The sequence below is a fragment of the Podarcis pityusensis genome (assembly GCF_964106645.2).
Source record: "Podarcis pityusensis genome assembly, chromosome: 7".
NCBI lineage: Eukaryota > Metazoa > Chordata > Lepidosauria > Squamata > Lacertidae > Podarcis > Podarcis pityusensis.
This window is the reverse complement of record NC_138031.1, coordinates 4570907-4588687: the sequence shown is the minus strand read 5'-3', so window position 1 is coordinate 4588687 and position 17781 is coordinate 4570907. Positions and strand designations below refer to the sequence as shown.

The window sequence follows — 17781 nt, the reverse complement described above, 5'->3', positions numbered from 1 at the left end:
GTGGGATATAAATAAATTATTATTATTATTATTATTATTATTATTATTATTATTATTATTTAGTCCAACCCCGCCCCCCACAATGCAGGAATCTCAGCTAAAGCATCCATGACAGATGGTCATCCAACCTCCAAGGAAGGAGAGTCCACCACCTCTTGTGGGAGTCTATTCCACTGCCAAACAGCTCTTACTGTCAGAAAGTTTTTCTGGGGTTGGACTAGCTGACCCTGGGTCCCTTTCAACCCTATGATTCTGTGAGAGCCCCTGTTATCAACAGGGACCAACAGGGAATTTGCAACTCACCCTTATACATAATCCCTAACATTCCTCAGATGAAAATTATTATTTAAAGACTATCAGATTCTGGTGAATAGGACACATTACCGTGGTCTGCTTTAAGGCAGAGTTGTGGAATCTTTTGCAATCCAGCTCCAATCTGCCCCAACCAGCATGCCCAATGGTGAGGGTCGATGGGAGCTGTCGTTCAGCAATGCCTATAGAGCAACAGGTTCCCCATCCCTGGTCTAAAGAGCGCTTGCCTTTTGTGCATCCTTTATCTCCAACTTTTCCTGTGGTTTTCAGTGAAATACGATTAGACCTTCCGACCAGTCCATTCCCCTGCAGCCTGGTGCCTTCCAGATATTTTGAACTACAACTCCCATCAACTAAGTTTGTTATTGGTATGAACTTTCGTATCTGAAGAAGTGTGCATGCACACGAAAGCTCCTACCAATAACAAACTTAGTTGATCTCTAAGGTGTTACTGGAAGGAATTTATTTTATTTTATTTTATTTTATTTTTGTTTCCTTAGCAGAGTCAGGGATGCAACAGCCCTTGCTCAGAAAAGCTTGAGCCCTGGAAGGACTAGAATGATTTCACACGTTGTTTGGCATTTCCATAAAGTTAAATCATATTGTAGCTGGAATCTTTAAATGGAAACTTTCCACTGCATTAGGCTTTCATCTTTTCATTCCCTTTGACTAATTTGTCTAGACGGGCAGAGGGATCCTTGCCAAAGTTTCCCCTTGTTGACTCGCCTCTATCTAGCTCTATCAGCTCTCCAAATAGGCGTGGGACTGAGGGCCAGGATTAGATGAGACGGCGGGAGGTTTGTGATCTGGATCTCATGCAGGTTTTTATCCTATTTTTTAAAAAATGAATCAAATGCACCTGTAAGTGCAGAAGGAGGGAGATTTGATATTTCCTCCTGTGTCCATTACCAATTCTTTCAGCGCCTCCAGGATGGGGGTGGTGGTCCTCTTCCTCTTCCCTTTTCTATTTTGTTTGCTTGTTTGTTTAAAGGAGAACCTCATCTACTTGTATCATAATACAGAGTAGCTAAGGCACTGGTTTTCTGTAGCATCAGAGCAGCAATCAATTGCTCCCTTTCCAAATCCAGTTCAGTTTCCCAAGAGGAACAGCGGCATCCCAGCCTTTGTACTTTAAACAGAGTCTTCCCAGCAGTTCCCTCTCCCTCTTTTGTTGTTTAGTCATTTAGTCATGTCCGACTCTTCGTGAGCCCATGGACCAGAGCACGCCAGGCACTCCTGTCTTCCACTGCCTCCCGCAGTTTGGTCAAACTCATGCTGGTAGCTTTGAGAACACTGTCCCACAATCTCGTCCTCTGTCGTCTCCTTCTCCTTGGGCCCTCCCTCTTTCCCAACATCAGGGTCTTTTCCAGGGCGTCTTCTCTTCTCATGAGGTGGCCAAAGTATTGGAGTCTCAGCTTCAGGATCTGTCCTTCCAGTGAGCACTCAGGGCTGATTTCCTTCAGAATGAAGAGGTTTGATCTTCTTGCAGTCCATGGGACTCTCAAGAGTCTCCTCCAGCACCAGAATTCAAAAGCATCCATTCTTTGGTGATCAGCCTTCTTTGTGGTCCAGCTCTCACTTCCATACATCACTACTGGGAAAACCATAGCTTTAACTATACGGACCTTTGTCGGCAAGGTGATGTCTCTGCTTTTTAAGATGCTGTCTAGGTTTGTCATTGCTTTTCTCCCAAGAAGCAGGCGTCATTTAATTTCTTGACTGCTGTCACCATCGGCAATGATCATGGAGCCCAAGAAAGTAAAATCTCTCACTGCCTCCATTTCCAATTATGGAGGCAGAGCACAGCCATTAGGACCATCAATTGCCCTCTCTTGCCCTGTGTTTTTGGATGCAGCGAAGCTTGCTGTCCTTTCTGCAGTGCTGAACTGAGATTCAGTTCCTGTTCCAGCCACCCTCTCTGTGTGGGATTGAGGGACTGGCATACGACACTGTAATTTGCCCCAGGCTGCAAACATGTATTGGGCACAGTCCCCACCCAGAATTTAAGCCAATGTGCCATGCTGTCAGGTCTCTGCCCCAAGAAAGTTACTAGCTGGTGGCATCCACAAGGGAGGAAAGAAATAAACAAAGACCAGCCAACACCTTCCGCAGCCTCAGACTCCAACCCAAGAAAAGCAATAAAGGGCACTAGCATTTCATAGGTGGCGTTAGCTTTTGCATATAAATGCAGGCTTCCGAGTGTCTTCGTAGGCAAAAGTCTGACGCCTCCAGGGTCTTGGTGAGAATTACTGTTTATTGCAGATTGAAAACAGAATTACTTCAGGTTTAACAACAGCCATTTTCCTTTCCCCCAGCTGGTGTCTTTTCTTTCCGTCCAGCCAGTTTGGTGTTCTTGTTGTTGTTGGGGAGGGGGAGAAAAGCCGGTCTGTAGGACAGCATCCAGAGTTTGTAGTAATTTCTGTTTATTGCTTGCTCGAGGCAAAGAACCCAGCGATCCCTTCCTTGCTAATTCAGACACAGAGACCTCTGCCATCTATTGGACGTGGACCAAGGTAGCGGTTTCACAGGCCAAACACATCTCAGCAGCCAGCAACTAGCATCATCTGCCCAATACGTGAGGGGGGGGCGGGAAAGAGGTGTACTTTGTCTAGTGGACAAGGAAGGAATGGTTTGGTGGAAAGCAAGGAGAAAATCTGGGAAATTCTCATCTGGGATCTGAGAACAAGCCCTCCCAAAGAATTTGTAGAATGTTAACAGAATTATAAAACCATAGAGATGGAAGGGGCCCAAACAACCATCAAGTTTAACACCCCGCAATGCAGGAATCACAGGTATTCCCATAAAGGGTTTCTCTAAAATCCGCATTTACTGGAGTTTAGCCATTTCACCAGCTGACAGTGGTCTAAAGCAAATCTGATCATGGTCTACAGCTGCTTGTAAGCATCTGAGACTTGGCACACCTTGATAATGTCACAGGTATGAAGTGATGGAGAAATTGGTCCATTTCCATTATTATCAGTTTCTCATTTCTCCAGTCCCAAATTCCATTCTCCACAATTCTGCATTCATTTGTGATTTAATTTTTTTTAAAAAATCAAGTATTTTAGCACATTTTCTCCAGATAAGCACATTTTTCCTAATATGATACATTTGTGTAATGATATTTTCACTAATTTGTGCATTTCATGAACATTTCCCCCTTAATGTATGCATCAGAACGGTGGTAATCGTTAAGAACAGCCGTGTTTCTGTTTGTGTAATGTTTCTGTAAGCACCAATTAATGAGCTTTACATCAAAATGCAAAGTGAACTGGATTTCTCCCCCCTCTCCCTCCCTACTGTTGTGCAACAATAACTATAAATTCTTCAGCAAACCGAAGCCTGAATAAGCGTCTACCAGTTGCATGCTCCTTTAGGCCTGGGATGCTACAAGGCTTGTCCATACACTTGGCATGATGGGAAATGTAGTTCCCATGTGATCAAGAGGGCCTTGGAGCAATCAAGTGTCCAAACGTTGACAGCCAGAGACTCTCAACCTCCCCAGCTGTCACAGCACAGTTGTTTAGGGTTGGACAGGACTGATCCTTGTTGCTTCTTAGGAGACCTTTGTGGGAATGTTCAGGGATGCAGGAGAGGATATATTGTTTGATTACAGCCTTTCCTACTTGCATTAACAAGTTCACAATTTAGCAGAGTAACATTCCCCCTTTTAAACTTGCAGCAGATGCGTTTGCTCAGGCTCTCTAAAGCCTCTATAATAACTGTTCTGGTATTTCCCCCTTTATTCCCTCATAAAAGATAAGACATGATACAGTCTTCTATAAAAGTATAAAAAAGAGTTTACTCACATTCTGTTCACAATCAGATCCCAGAAGGCAGACTTAACTTAGAAAAGTAACATACATCTGGAAACTATCTCATAAATAGACAGTCCCTTTGTTTTCTCTTGGCTGGAGGCCAAGAGATCATCTTTGGCTAAGCAGATGTTGCTTCTTTGATGCATGTAGTCAAAGAGAGAGATAGATGGCTGCCCTGCCCTGTGCTTTTGTCATTACCTGTACAGGTGAGGCCACACCCACCTCTAGTCACATGCAGAGGAAGTCTGTCCCAGCCCAGAAGGAAACAGGAAGTTTACCTGCTGGCTGGACAAACATTCCTCCCCATGTGCAAACATGTTCACTCTAGGAATGTTGTACTTGACTGCTCTTGTGTTTCACATGACACAACCTTGAGTCAGTCATGCTCTCTTAGCATAACATACCTCGCAGGGTGGTTGTGAGGGAAAAAAATGGAGGAGAAAAAGCCCTGTTAATTCTTGGAGAGAAGGTGGGCTTTAAATGCATTAGAAGTACGACTGGAAAAGTGGGAAGACACTTGCTTCAAGCCTTCATGTGTTGGCGAAATAATCAGTGTTCCGGAAGACATTTCTAATTAATTCAGACTTCACACTGGAGTCTAAATTAACAGCGGAGAAGTGCTTTTTTAAAATAGTTATGCAGCAGAACTAGCAGTTTCCACCCACCCCTGCTTCAATTCAGAATATACATTTCCAAACAGCCTCCTCACAGTATGTGATGCTAAAACAGTATTTTTCTTTTTGTCATAATTAAACCTTTCACAACCAAAATACACAGAAAGTTCAGAAAATAGGAAGGGCGTGTGTCCTAGGCAGGCTCTAGCTACATAGAACAGCAATGTGCCTCCCTCCGAAAGATCAGTATGACTCATGATACTGTAGGTATATTCAGTGGTAGGACACCTGCTTTGCATGTAGAAGATCTCAGGTTTGATCCCTCGGAATCCCAGGATGGGCTGGGGATATTTTTTGTCAGAAACCCTGGAGACCGTCGGGCTGGGGATATTTTTTGTCAGAAACCCTGGAGACCGTCTGCCAGTCAATGCCCTAGAGGAGGAGTGGCCAACTCCCAAGAGACTGAGATCTATGCACAGAGTTTAAAATTGGCAGTGATCTACCCTCTTTTGGGGGGTTCAGGTCAAAGTTGTTGAGCTTCTTTTAGGGATGAGGAAAGCCCTGCTTTGGGGGGGAGTGCAGGGCAAATATGTTGAGCTTTTTTTTTTAGGGGAGCCAAACTTGTTGAACTTCTTTGAGGGGAGCCAGTGATTTACCAGTAATTACCACAGACGTCCAGTGATCTACCGGTAGATCACGATCTACCTGTTGGACATTCCTGCCCTGAAACTGATGGACTGTGCAGAATTAGTCCATCTGCATAACAGGAAGAATTCGAAACCTGCGGGACCAGAGATTCTCAGAAGATTGGAGTGAATTTACAGACTATTTGAAACTCATGGTGGTAGCTTCAGGAACACTGTCCAGCCATCTCGTTCTCTGTCGTCTCCTTCTCCTTGTGCCCTCCACCTTTCCCAACATCAGGGTCTTTCCCAGGGAGTCTTCTCTTCTCCTGAGGTGGCGAAAGTCTTGGAGCCTCAGCTTCAGGATCTGTCCTTCCAGGGAGCAATCAGGGCTGATTTCCTTCAGAATGGATCAGTTTGATCTTCTTGCAGCCTATGGGACTCTCAAGAGTCTCCTCCAGCACCATAATTCAAAAGCATCAATTCTTCGGCAGATCATATGCTTACCCCCAAAGAGGGAACTTGGAGTTGAGCTCAACCGATGGGAAGACTTTCACAGGTTGAGGAGCGAAGACCATGATTTCAAGCTGCTTTGAATTGGTGCTTGAGCAGGGTGAATTCCCATCACCGTCACCTACCCAGCCAATTAATAAATAAATCCAAGCTGAAGCAACAGTATGTCAACAAGCTCCCTGACACGTCGTCGCAAAGTGCCAACGCCTGTGGGTTTCATGAGACGGTGCCACAGAGCGGGCTGAGAACATCACCAGCAGCTCCTGTTTACTCTCTGAAAACGATAGCAGCAAGGGAGCCAGTTGAATTGGGTGCACGCTGCCGTCTGGCAAGCAGCAGCGCCTGACATTTCAGAATATATACGCAGATCAGGCGTGGCAGAGGCTTCCCACTCCTTGTTCTTGCAGGCTTGGTTCTTCACCTCCACCACCACGCCAGGCAGCTGTCAAAACTGATGCACATCAAAGGGCTGGCTCGTTCAACACGCTTCTTTCAGAAACAACTTGGGGATCTGTATGTTTTCCCTGACATTCAAAGGGTTCCCGATCATGGGTTTGCTGCTGGCTGCCACCCACCCCTCAAATGCCCCAAAATATCACCCCTTGTGAGATAACATGAGGCGTCTCCCTCGTGTGCTCAGGGTGACGGAAGAGTTCTTCTGCATCAGCTGGGCTTGTAAATGGTTCCTTGACGTGCTATGCGTGGGATAAGCCTGCTGTCAGTCAGTAATGCCTTAATACTCCTTCGCTGAGAGATGACCTTTTACAAGATCTACATCATAAAAATATATTTAAAAACCCCACAAGGATTGCTGTGGCAGATCAGGCTTCTGCCACAGGTTGCGCGACATGAATAATGAGTCTTGGCACTGACATGGCACATTGACGCACCTGACAGTCATCGGCGGAGTGAAGCACCTTTCCCACGAAGAAAGCCTACAGCATTTTTCATTATTTAGCTGGGAGGGAAGGCAGCTAAGGAGAGGCACGATGGAATGTTTCTAGGCATGGGGTGGGGAAAGCAGACAGAGGGAACTCTCTCCCCCAGCAGTGGCGTAGCGTGGGGGTGCAGGGGGGGCCGGCCGCACCGGGCGCAACATCTGGGGGGGGGGCGCGCTCGCACTCGCAGCTCTCTGCCCCTACCTGGCTCACTCACTCTCTCTCACTGCAGTGCTGGCTGTGCGAATCCGATCCGAGCCGCTGGGTCGCCGCCCACTGTGGAGGGGGTGGGTGCCAGGCGTGCGGTGCAGAGAGAGAGCGAGGGACTATCTGGGGGAGGGACAGTGCAGCGGCCGCCCAGCGCAGCGCTGAGCGCGGGAGAGAACCACACCAGACCAGCCCAGGCAGCAGCAAGAAGAAGCTGGCAGCGGCGGCAGGTTAGAGGTTAGGGGGCGCAAATTACTTGCCTTGCCCCGGGTTAGGGGGCACAAATTACTTGCCTTGCCCCGGGTGCTGACAACCCACGCTACGCCGCTGCCCCCCAGCCTTTCTCATCATGATGGAACTAGGACTTTGGCACTAGATGAAAACCTTTCTCTTTAACCAGGCCTTTGGCTGCTTAACTTCCCAGGGCATTTTAAATGTGTTTGTGTGAAGGGGGTTATTATTATACATTTCATGTCCTCATTTTGCATTTGTATGTTGTAAACCACCCTGTGATCTTCAGGTGAAATGGGTTGTACAAATTTTAATAAAGGAGGAGGAAGAGGAAGAGGAATGAGAAACTGAATCTGACACTTTTGCCCATGCTGAATTAGAACTCAGGGTCATCCTTGTGAATCTAATTGGCTGTAGGCTCTAGACAGACCGAAGGAGTTTAATTCTTGATACATACCACAGAATTTATACCTAAGAGCATAAGAAAATCCTGCCTGATCAAGCCAAGATCTAGTGCAGCTTTCTGTTCTCAAAATGGCCAACCAGATACCCCTGGGAAATCTGCAAGGAGGCCTCAAGCACAACAGCCCTCTCCCTTCCTGTGCATAGCTGTCAACTTTTCCCTTTTCTTGTGAGGAATCCTATTTGGAATAAGGGAATTTCCCTTAAAAAAGGGGAAATGTTGACAGCTATGTTCCTGTGGTTTTGAGCAACTGGAATTCAGAAGCTTTGCCGCCTTTGACTATGGTGGCAGAGCACAGCCATCATGGCTAGAGCATGCTGCTGACAATGCCAAGGTTGCAGGTTCAATCCCTGTAAGGAGCAGCTACATATTCCTGCATTGCAGGGGGGTTGGACTAGATGACCCTCAGGGTCCCTCCCAACTGTAGGATTCTATGAGAAGCATATTTCTGAGTATCTCCCCTACCATAATTTCAGATACAACAGTGCCTTTGCCCATTAATTTGAACAATTCACTTTTAGAACCATCCAAGTTGCTAGTCATTACAGACTCCTGCAGGGATGAGTTCCACAGTTCCACATAGTTGGCTGCCCAAGATCCTTCAAAGATAGGACTGTCCTCTGTAAAGGAGGGCACATGTCCACCCTGCCACTGAAGGCCCAGGATCTCCTCCTCATTTAATGTGAAACCTAAGGCTAGAAGAATCGATGCTTTTGAATTCTGGTGCTGGAGAAGACTCTTGAGAGTCCCATGGACTGCAAGAAGATCAAACCTATCCATTCTTAAGGAAATCAGTCCCGAGTGCTCCCTGGAAGGACAGATCCTGAAGCTGAGGCTCCAATACTTTGGCCACCTCATGAGAAGAGAAGACTCCTTGGAAAAACCCCTGATGTTGGGAAAAATGGAGGGCACAAGGAGAAGGGGACGACAGAGGACGAGATGGTGGGACTGTGTTCTCGAAGCTACCAGCATGAGTTTGACCAAACTGCGGGAGGCAGTGGAAGACAGAAGTGCCTGGCGTGCTCTGGTCCATGGGGTCACAAAGAGTCAGACACAACTAAATGACTAAACAACAGCAACAATAAGGCTAGAAGTACCTTTGTTGTTGTGAAACTTCTGGTGACCCATAGACCCTTGAAGGCTCCCAGTTCAACTTATGACCACATGCTGGGGAATGGACTGATTTTGGGGCGGGTTGTCAGGTGGCCTCAATGGGGGCTTTTGTTTTTGTTCTCCCAAGAAAGAGACCTTCTTAAAATTCAGGCCTTTTGCCCCATCAGCTTTAATTAGCAACAGGCACAGCAGCTGAGACCAGGCATGGCAGCAGGGGAGCAGAAAGCAATCACACAACTCATTAGCAAGCGAGATCAGTCATTAGGAGCGGTTCATCAGGTGGAACCCGGGTGCCGAGCAGGAGAAAGGCCGATGGGATTATCTCCCGCTGAACAAACTTGCTGGATCCTGCCAGAGAATTTGTCTTCCTCCTCGCCACCAGCAGGAACCATGCTGGAAACCAAAGAAGTTCTGTTAACAAAAAGAGAATATATATATATATATCGACATCATCAAATTTTGAAAAGCTTTCTTAACCAAACAGTTACTCCGTCCAGCCCACACTTTACCATCTTCTCTGCAAGAATATCAGGGGGTACTTTGTCAAAAGCCGTACTGAAATTAAACTTGTTGTCTTCGTCTTTCCACTTGTCTCTTTAACAACCATCAGCCACCCAAATATTGCTGAGCATGTGTGTTATACTTGCAGACACACAGAAGATTAGCCTTGGTCTCTAATAGCAGGACTGCTCACTGCTGCTGTTCCCAAAGATAAGAGATGCACTCTGCATATTGCAGGGTTGGGAATTTTCCTTGAAGCGGCCACAGCTATGCAGCTTGATTAATGTAAGAACACGAGAACAGCTTGCTGGATCTGGTCATTGATTCATATTATTATTATTATTATTATTATTATTATTATTATTATTACTCTGCCCATCTGACTAGGTTGCCCCATCCACTCTGGGCAGCTTCCAACAGGATATGCAAAAACACAACAACAACAACGAATATAACACATTAAAAGCCTCCCGATACAGGGCTGCCTTCAGATGTCTACAGAAGATCGTATAATTATTTATCTCTTTGACATCTGATGGAAGGGCGTTCCACAGGAATAATAATAACCTAGTCCAGCATCCTGTTCTCAGGTTGGCCAACCTGTGGGAAACCAGCAAGCAGGACTCAAATGCAAGAGCCTTTTCTCCTCTTGTGGTTTCCAGCAATTGGTAGTCAGAAGTATTGCTGTCTCCAACCATGGAGGCAGGACAGAGCAGAGCCCCATCTCTTGGCCTGGTCACTGAGGTCCAGCTCCAAGGGCCTTCTGGTGACTTCCTCACTGTGAAAAGTGAGGTTACAGGGAACCAGGCACGGGGCCTTCTCGGTAGTGGCATCAACCCTGCAGAATGCCCTCCCATCAGGTATCAAGGAGATGAGTAGCAACATAACCCTTAGAAGGCATTTGAAGGCAGCCCTGTTTAGGGAAGTCTTTAATGTTTTATTCTGTTTTTATATATGCTGGAAGCCTCCCAGAGTGGCTGGGGCAACCGAGTCAGATGGGCGGGCTACAAATAATGAAATTATTATTACAGATAGGTAGCCGTGTTGGTCTGCCATAGTCAAAATAAAAAAAATCCTTCCAGTAGCACCTTTAAGACCAACTACTTAGTTGGTCTTAAAGGTGCTACTGGAAGGATTTTTTTTATTTTGAAATTATTATTGAAATTCTTCTTGTTGGGAGCCGCCCAAAGTTGCTGGGGAAACTATTATTATTATTATTACTGTGCTTCTTCATGGATGCCCACCCCTTCTAAGCTAAACTATACCTTTATGCTTGGAATTGCATGGGAACGAGGAAGAGGTTGGTAGTGCTTAAAAAGCATTGATGGTGTCACAGCTTCTAAAAATACTCCTATGTTCTTAAGAGCCACGAGGCAGATGTTCAACAGGAGCTTTGTGGTTTGGTGTTTCTACGGGGAAATGATCAGCATGACTCTAAGTACTGATGCAACAGGTGCTTTGATTACCAAATGTTTCGACCTGTGCTTTGCTTTGCATTTGAAATGAAATTTCATGGTGGGGGGGAAAGGCTTTGCAGAATCGGTGGATGGTTGATTTACCCTGGACCTCCTTTTTAATCCTAGCCAATGGACACTACAATTCCCGAAGCCAGTCACTGAGGTCCACAGATAACCGGAAGAGAGACGATGTTGACGACATGCAACAGTATGGGTACCCTGCGCCTCAAATAGGTAAGTCATTAACACAACTGAAAGGAGGACAAGGTAGCCATTGACTTGGTTATGTTTACCAGTGTATAAGGTGTCTGAGAAAGGAAACTGATACACAACGGCTTCACACAATTCCTGTATGACCCAGCCAGAGTTAAGCACATTTTAAGTCCAGTTAGTTTCAACAGAGCACAGATTTGCACATGTTTAACTTTCCCATTAAAACCAATGGAATTTAAAAGTGCTGGGATGTGGCAGATTCCCTGTGTGGATCGTGCATCATGAAATGAGACATATGCAGAATTTAGTAAACTAATCTATGCAGTCATTGGATCACAGCCCTAACAATTTAATACATTCCAGCTCTAATTTTTTCTGGAGGCTAACACCACTTCTGCTAATCCTTGGGTATTTGATGTTTAAATGGTGCATAATTTTGACTATAGGAGACGGAATTAATTCTGACTTGGAGGAGGCGAGAGCAACCTCATTTGAATGTGCGATTCAAGGACAGAGGGGCCTGCGAAAACACAGGAACCAGTCACTGAAAAGGCAAAGCGGTTTTTTCAGTCCCTGCAGTCGATACTTCTGTTCGCCAACGGCATCACAGAAGGGGCCTTGGCTCAGTAGCAAAGCAAAGGCCTTACAGTGGGAGTAGCCAACGTGGTGCTTTCCAGACACCATTAGACTATAACCAGGAACAGCACCTCCACTAGGCAGCATCAGAAATGTCAGCCCCACCTCCGGCGATTCCTCTGGAGTCTCCACACTTGGAGATTTACTAGCCTAGCCATACAAAAATGTCTTGTGCCTCTGGCCTAGGACTCTCGTACCTACGGGACCGCCTCTCCCAGTATGCCCTACGGAGAGCCTCAAGGTCCATAAATAGCAACACCCTAGAGGTCCCGGGCCCTAAGGAAGTCAGATTAGCCTCAAGCAGAGCCAGGGCTTTTTCAACACTGGCCCCGGCCTGGTGGAACGCTCTGCCTCATGAGACCAGGGCCCTGCAGGATCTGATTTCTTTCCGCAGGGCCTGTAAGACAGAGTTGTTCCGCCTGGCCTTTGGCTTGGAGCCAATCTGATTCCCTCCTCCTCTTTCTCTTTTCTTTTTCCTTTCTCCTCCTGTGATGAGGCTGCATTCTAATATTTTAATGTTTCAATATTTTAATGTTGTATTTTAATCTTGTTTTTAAGTTGTATTCATTCAACTTGTTTTTATTATTGCTTGTTAGCCGCCCTGAGCCCGGCCTTGGCTGGGGAGGGCGGGGTATAAATAAAACTTCTTCTTCTTCTTCTTCTTCTTCTTCTTCTTCTTCTTCTTCTTCTTATTATTATGCCAACTCTGAATGCTTCTCCCAGCAATATCAGCCGCCATGGCAATGGGGGGAAGATGATGGGAGATGATGGGATTTTGGTTTTGCACCATGCTGGATACTTCCCACTTTACATGCAATGTTGCCCCAGGCCACTGCCAGGTAGGAGGGCCAGGAATGGTAACTGGTCAGCATTTTGGAGAGCCCCCCCGCCAGGTTGGAGCAGACAACACTGGGCCAGATGTTCACATGTTCTGCACCCCGACAGGTGATCCAGCTGCTGAGGAGTGGTCCCCATGGAGCGTGTGTTCGACCACCTGCGGGGAGGGCTGGCAGACTAGGACGAGGTTCTGTGTGTCGTATTCCTACAGCACGCAATGCAGCGGGCCCCTCCGGGAGCAGCGGCAATGCAACAACTCGGCCGTCTGTCCAGGTGATGACCTTCCACACTGCACATATAATTCTCCCTGCCGCTACCTCCCCAACCGCAGGGAAGTGGGCACTATATCTACTCATCTGCATGCTAAAAGGCTCTGCTCAAAGGTCACGTGACTTCTGCAACAAAGGAAGCGGAATTCTGCAACCTGAGTTGATTACCTCCCACCCCCTAAGCAAATTTCTGCAATTAGTATGCATACTCTATTTACCTACACCGGGTGCTAAAGCCCGCAGCCCAAGGAAAACTGATTGTATTCAGCTACCCCCATCATTCTGACATTTCACCCATGCTCTCTAAAGAGATAGAAACTTGCTTTGCATCTTGCAAGACATTCACAAATCCACTGACTTCACTCTGGCCGAAAAATGCTGCCAACTTGAGTGGTTTCTTTTTTAAAAAAATCAACAAGCAAGCAAGGTTATTATTGAGGTCAGGGTGTTGGAGTGATTCATTTTGTCTTCCCATAAAAAATGACCTGATTATTTATTTATTATTTACTTTTGGATACTAATTGAAAGATGAGTAATATAAAGGTAAAGGGACCCCTGACCATTAGGTCCAGTCGTGGACGACTCTGGGGTTGCGCCGCTCATTTCGCTTTATTGGCCGAGGGAGCCGGCGTACAGCTTCCAGGCCATGTGGCCAGCAGGACTAAGCCGCTTCTGGCGAACCAGAGCAGTGCACGGAAATGCTGTTTACCTTCCTGCCGGAGTGGTACCTACGGTATTTATCTACTTGCACTTTGACGTGCTTTTGAACTGCTAGGTTGACAGGAACAGGGACCGAGCAACGGGAGCTCACCCCATCAGAGGGATTCGAACCGCTGACCTTCTGATCAGCAAGTTCTAGGCTCTGTGGTTTAACCCACAGCACCTTTTGGATACTAATGGGAAGATGGGTACTATCCCCCAGGAATAAACCTCATTGAAACCTCCTCTGTCTCATTCACACGTCACTAACATTACTTAAAAGAGTAAATAAAACACAATTTCTTCATGTTTACAAGGATGGCTTTGGTTTCTAAGTCTACATGATGGGAGCTAGTTTCTTACGGTTGCTTCATGCAGGAGAGAGATGGGGTGGAGCTTGGGAGTTTGGCACGAGACCACAAAGTACATTTCCCCCTCTCTTCTAGTCTCAACGCTTCCCTCTGCTGACTAGAGGCATGCAAGTTTCTTATGCTTAAGACGAGCAATAACCAAGCTGACAGCTCCTTGGTTGACCTCCTCTGCTTTCATTTCAGTCCATGGGACATGGGACGAGTGGTCTCCGTGGAGCCTGTGCTCATCAACCTGTGGCCGAGGGTACAGGGATCGCACACGGACCTGCAAACCTCCTCAGTTTGGCGGCAACCCTTGCGAAGGACCCGAAAAGCAAACCAAGTTCTGCAACATCGCACTTTGCCCCGGTAAGTTGGCAAAGAAACTTTCCCACTTGCTCTTCAGCAGGTGAGGTTTTGGGCTCAAAGGGGCACCGATGAATTAGGAAACTTGGAGGCTCCATACCATAATTTCTCCCTATATTTGAGAGTTCCAAATTGCCTCCCCTTGTTTTCTAGGTGAGAGGAACCCATGCATTGCAGCAGGCTTTTGCAAACTGGGGCCTTCCAGATGTTTGGATTGCAACTCCCACCAGACTCAGCCAGCAACATCTGGAAGGCACCAAATGGAGAGAGGGTGGATGAAGGGTTCTCAATCTCATATTTCCAAATTTTGCGCAAATGCAGTTTGACACAATTTTCACTTCATTAGTGTCTACCTTCCTCCCTTCCACAAACACACACACCCCATGAGCCCATTGAAATAACATGGTATGGACAGAAATTTGAAAATTGCAAAGATAAAAGAAGGGGTTTTTTTTAAATAGTTTATTCATATTTACAAGGTTGGCTTTGGACTCTAAGTGTACATTGTGGAAGTTTGTTTCATGGCTGCCTCATGCAGGGAAGAGGTGAGAGGGAGAGTAAAGGGTGGAGCTTGGGGTTTAGTGAGAAACCACAAAGTGTATTTGCCCCTGACTTTCTGTTAGTCTGTGTTGGGATACTGCTGGGGAGATGGGGGCATTTGTCAGGCCCCCAGCTGGCTCCAGCCACAGGCCGGCAGCTGGGCGTTCTCCGGTACAGCCTCAGATACATTTAGAGACTCGGCACGCTCTTATCAGCAGAGTGAATAACTTCTCACAACGGAAGTGGTGGACAGTGACATGTGTAAGCGTTATTTACAGGTGCTTATTCAGCATAGTTCAGGAACAAAGGAAAAAATATGTCTGCTTCCCTTCGTGTCCAACAAAACAGTGATAATGCAAAAGCTATATACAAGCGGAAGTTCCCAGCAAGTCTGTGCTGGAAGTAAACAGGCACGTGACACATAACGGTCATGCCTGTTCCCTTTTAAGGTGGAACGGAACTATATCCTAACAGTCTCAACCCTGCCCTTTTCTGGCTGGGGGCATGCAAGGTTGTTTATACCCAACATTGTCGACATCCGAGTGTGTACTGGACAGTCAAAGAGGAAGTGCAATGGAGAAAAAGTGCCTGAAAATGATGAAAATCTAGCAGTCTGAAGCCAGACACCCCCACCCCCAATAAGTGTCCCTATTTTCCAGGGACATTCTTGATTTAGAGAAGCCATCCCAGTTCCTGATTTGGTCCCGTAATGTCCCACTTTTCCTTAGGATGTCCCTATTTTTATTGGAGAAATGGTGGAGGGTACGCAGTCATCCAATCCCCGAGCTGTCTGAAGGCAATCCCTAAACAGGGCTGCCTTCAGATGTCTTCTAAAAGTTTGGTAGTTATTTTTCTCTTTGACATCTGGTGGGAGGGTGTTCCACAGGGTGGGTGCCACTACCGAGAAAGCCCTCTGCCTGGTTCCCTGTAGCTTTGCTTCTCACAGGGAGGGAACCGCCAGAAGGCCCTCGGAGCTGGACCTCAGTATCCAGGCAGAATGATGGAGGTGGAGATGCTCCTTCAGGTATACTGGACCGAGGCCGTTTAGGGCTTTGAAGATCAGCACCAATACTTGGAATTGTTCCCGGAAACGTACTGGGAGCCAGTGTAGGTCTTTCAAGAACGGGGTTATATGGTCTCTGTGGCCACTCCCAGTCACCAGTCTAGCTGCTGCATTCTGGATTAGTTGTAGTTTCTGGGCCACCTTCAAACGTAGCCCCACATAGAGCGCATTGCAGTAGTCCAAGTGAGAGATAACCAGAGCATGCACCACTCTGGCAAGACAGTCTGCGGGCAGGGAGGATCTCATCCTGCGTACCAGATGGACCTGGTAGATAGATGCCCTGGACACAGAATTGACCTGCGCCTCCATGGACAGCTGTGAGTCCAGAATGACTCCCAGACTGCACACCTGGTCCTTCAGGGGAACAGTTACCCCATTCAGGACCAGGGAGTCCCCCACACCCATCCGCCTCCTGTCCCCCCCAAAATCTATTCCATTTATACCCCACCTTTTTCTCCAAGGAATTCAAGGTAGCATACGCGGTTCTTTCCCTCCTCTTTTAATCCCCAGCAACAACCCTGAAAGGTAGGTTAGGCTGAGAGAAGACCATGACTGGCCCAAAGTCACCCAGTGATTTGCATGGCCAAGCGGGCTTTCGAACCCTGGCCTCTCAGGTCCTTGTCCAACACTCTAACTACTGTGCTACATTGGCTCTCCAAACAGACTTCCCAGACAGATACAGTCTCTTTAAAAAAAAAGTGAGACAGCCATGGGTAGTGTGTGTGTGTGTGTGTGTGTGAATTTTCTTAAACCACTGCAGCAAATGAAAGAGCAATCTACAGGGAAGCAGCTCGCTGCAACCCCATCCAGTCTGATTAATGTCTACTGGTGAGCACAATGGTAATCAAACGCCAAACGGGCACCAAATCGGGGAGGCAGTCAGAAAGGGACAATGAGAGCAATTCAGTGCTTTAGAGCCTCGCCGGCTACATCGGTTATTGTTCCGGGGATTTATAACGGCAAACAATGACAACTCACCGTTGCGGGCACAATGCAGTTGTTTGGCGTGTGGCAGGGACTCTTGGAGAATGAGCCACTCGCTGGAGGAGAGAAGGGAGAGGAATGGGAAGTCAGAGGGGACAAAGTGTCTAATTGCAGCAGAAGCTCTGGCTGGCTGATTGCTGTTTGATTTGGTGCAGTGAGACTCGGGTAAATGAAGTGCTGGGCTTTCAGAAGGAAGCACTTGGACAAATGATTGGATGCTTGGGTTTCTTATCCCACTATTTTATCACTCGCTTCCCTATGATATCCAATGTGGAGAGATACTGGCTCACAGGATGGAGGAGAGCTTCATTATTTATAAGGATCTACAAACACATTTCATCCTCCTTAGGGCTCATGACTGACATAGCTAAGTCAACAACAACAACAACAACAACAACAACAACAACTTATTTATACCCTGCCCATCTGTCTGGGTTTCCCCAGCCACTCTGGGTGGCTTCCAACAAAATATTAAAATACAATAGTGCGTCAAACATTAAAAGCTTCCCTAAACAGGGCTGCCTTCAGATGTCTTCCAAAAATCTGGTAGTTGTTGTTCTCTTTGACATCTTGTGGGAGGGCGTTCCACAGGGCAGGTGCCACTACCAAGAAGGCCCTCTGCCTGGTTCCCTGTAACTTGGCATCTCGCAGGGATGGAACCGCCATAAGGCCCTCGGCGCTGGACCTCAGTGTCCGGGTGGAACGATGGGGGTGGAGACGCTCCTTCAGGTATACAGGACCGAGGCTTAGGGTGAGCACCTTCTGCTGTCTCTACAACATTTGTCTCCCCTTTCATAGAAATGACTGTTAGCCATTTTCACCGTCCCTCACAAAACAAGTGAACTTGGGGGGGGGGTGTTGAAGCTCTTCTGCATCCCTAGTGACCAACATCAATGTCTGGGGCAAGTGTCTCATTCCAGAGCCTGTTTTCGTTCTTCCCATGACACCTGATGGGAACCACGGGAAACTGAGCTGGCCCCATGGGAAACTGAGCTGAGTGATGGGATAGCCCAGATGGTAGAGCATGAGACTCC

The 17781-nt window shown here is 47.0% G+C and overlaps 1 protein-coding gene across 4 annotated transcripts in view; it reads left to right on the top strand.

Moving 5' to 3' along the window:
• Positions 1-17781, top strand: part of ADGRB1 (adhesion G protein-coupled receptor B1) — a 381525-nt gene that overhangs the window by 175040 nt on the left and 188704 nt on the right. For all 4 annotated transcript variants that reach the window (XM_081012479.1, XM_081012478.1, XM_081012481.1 and 1 more), the window contains exons 4-6: positions 10917-11024; positions 12585-12749; positions 13999-14163. In XM_081012479.1, coding sequence (XP_080868605.1) covers positions 10917-11024; positions 12585-12749; positions 13999-14163 — 438 coding nt within the window. The remainder of the gene's footprint in view (positions 1-10916; positions 11025-12584; positions 12750-13998; positions 14164-17781) is intronic.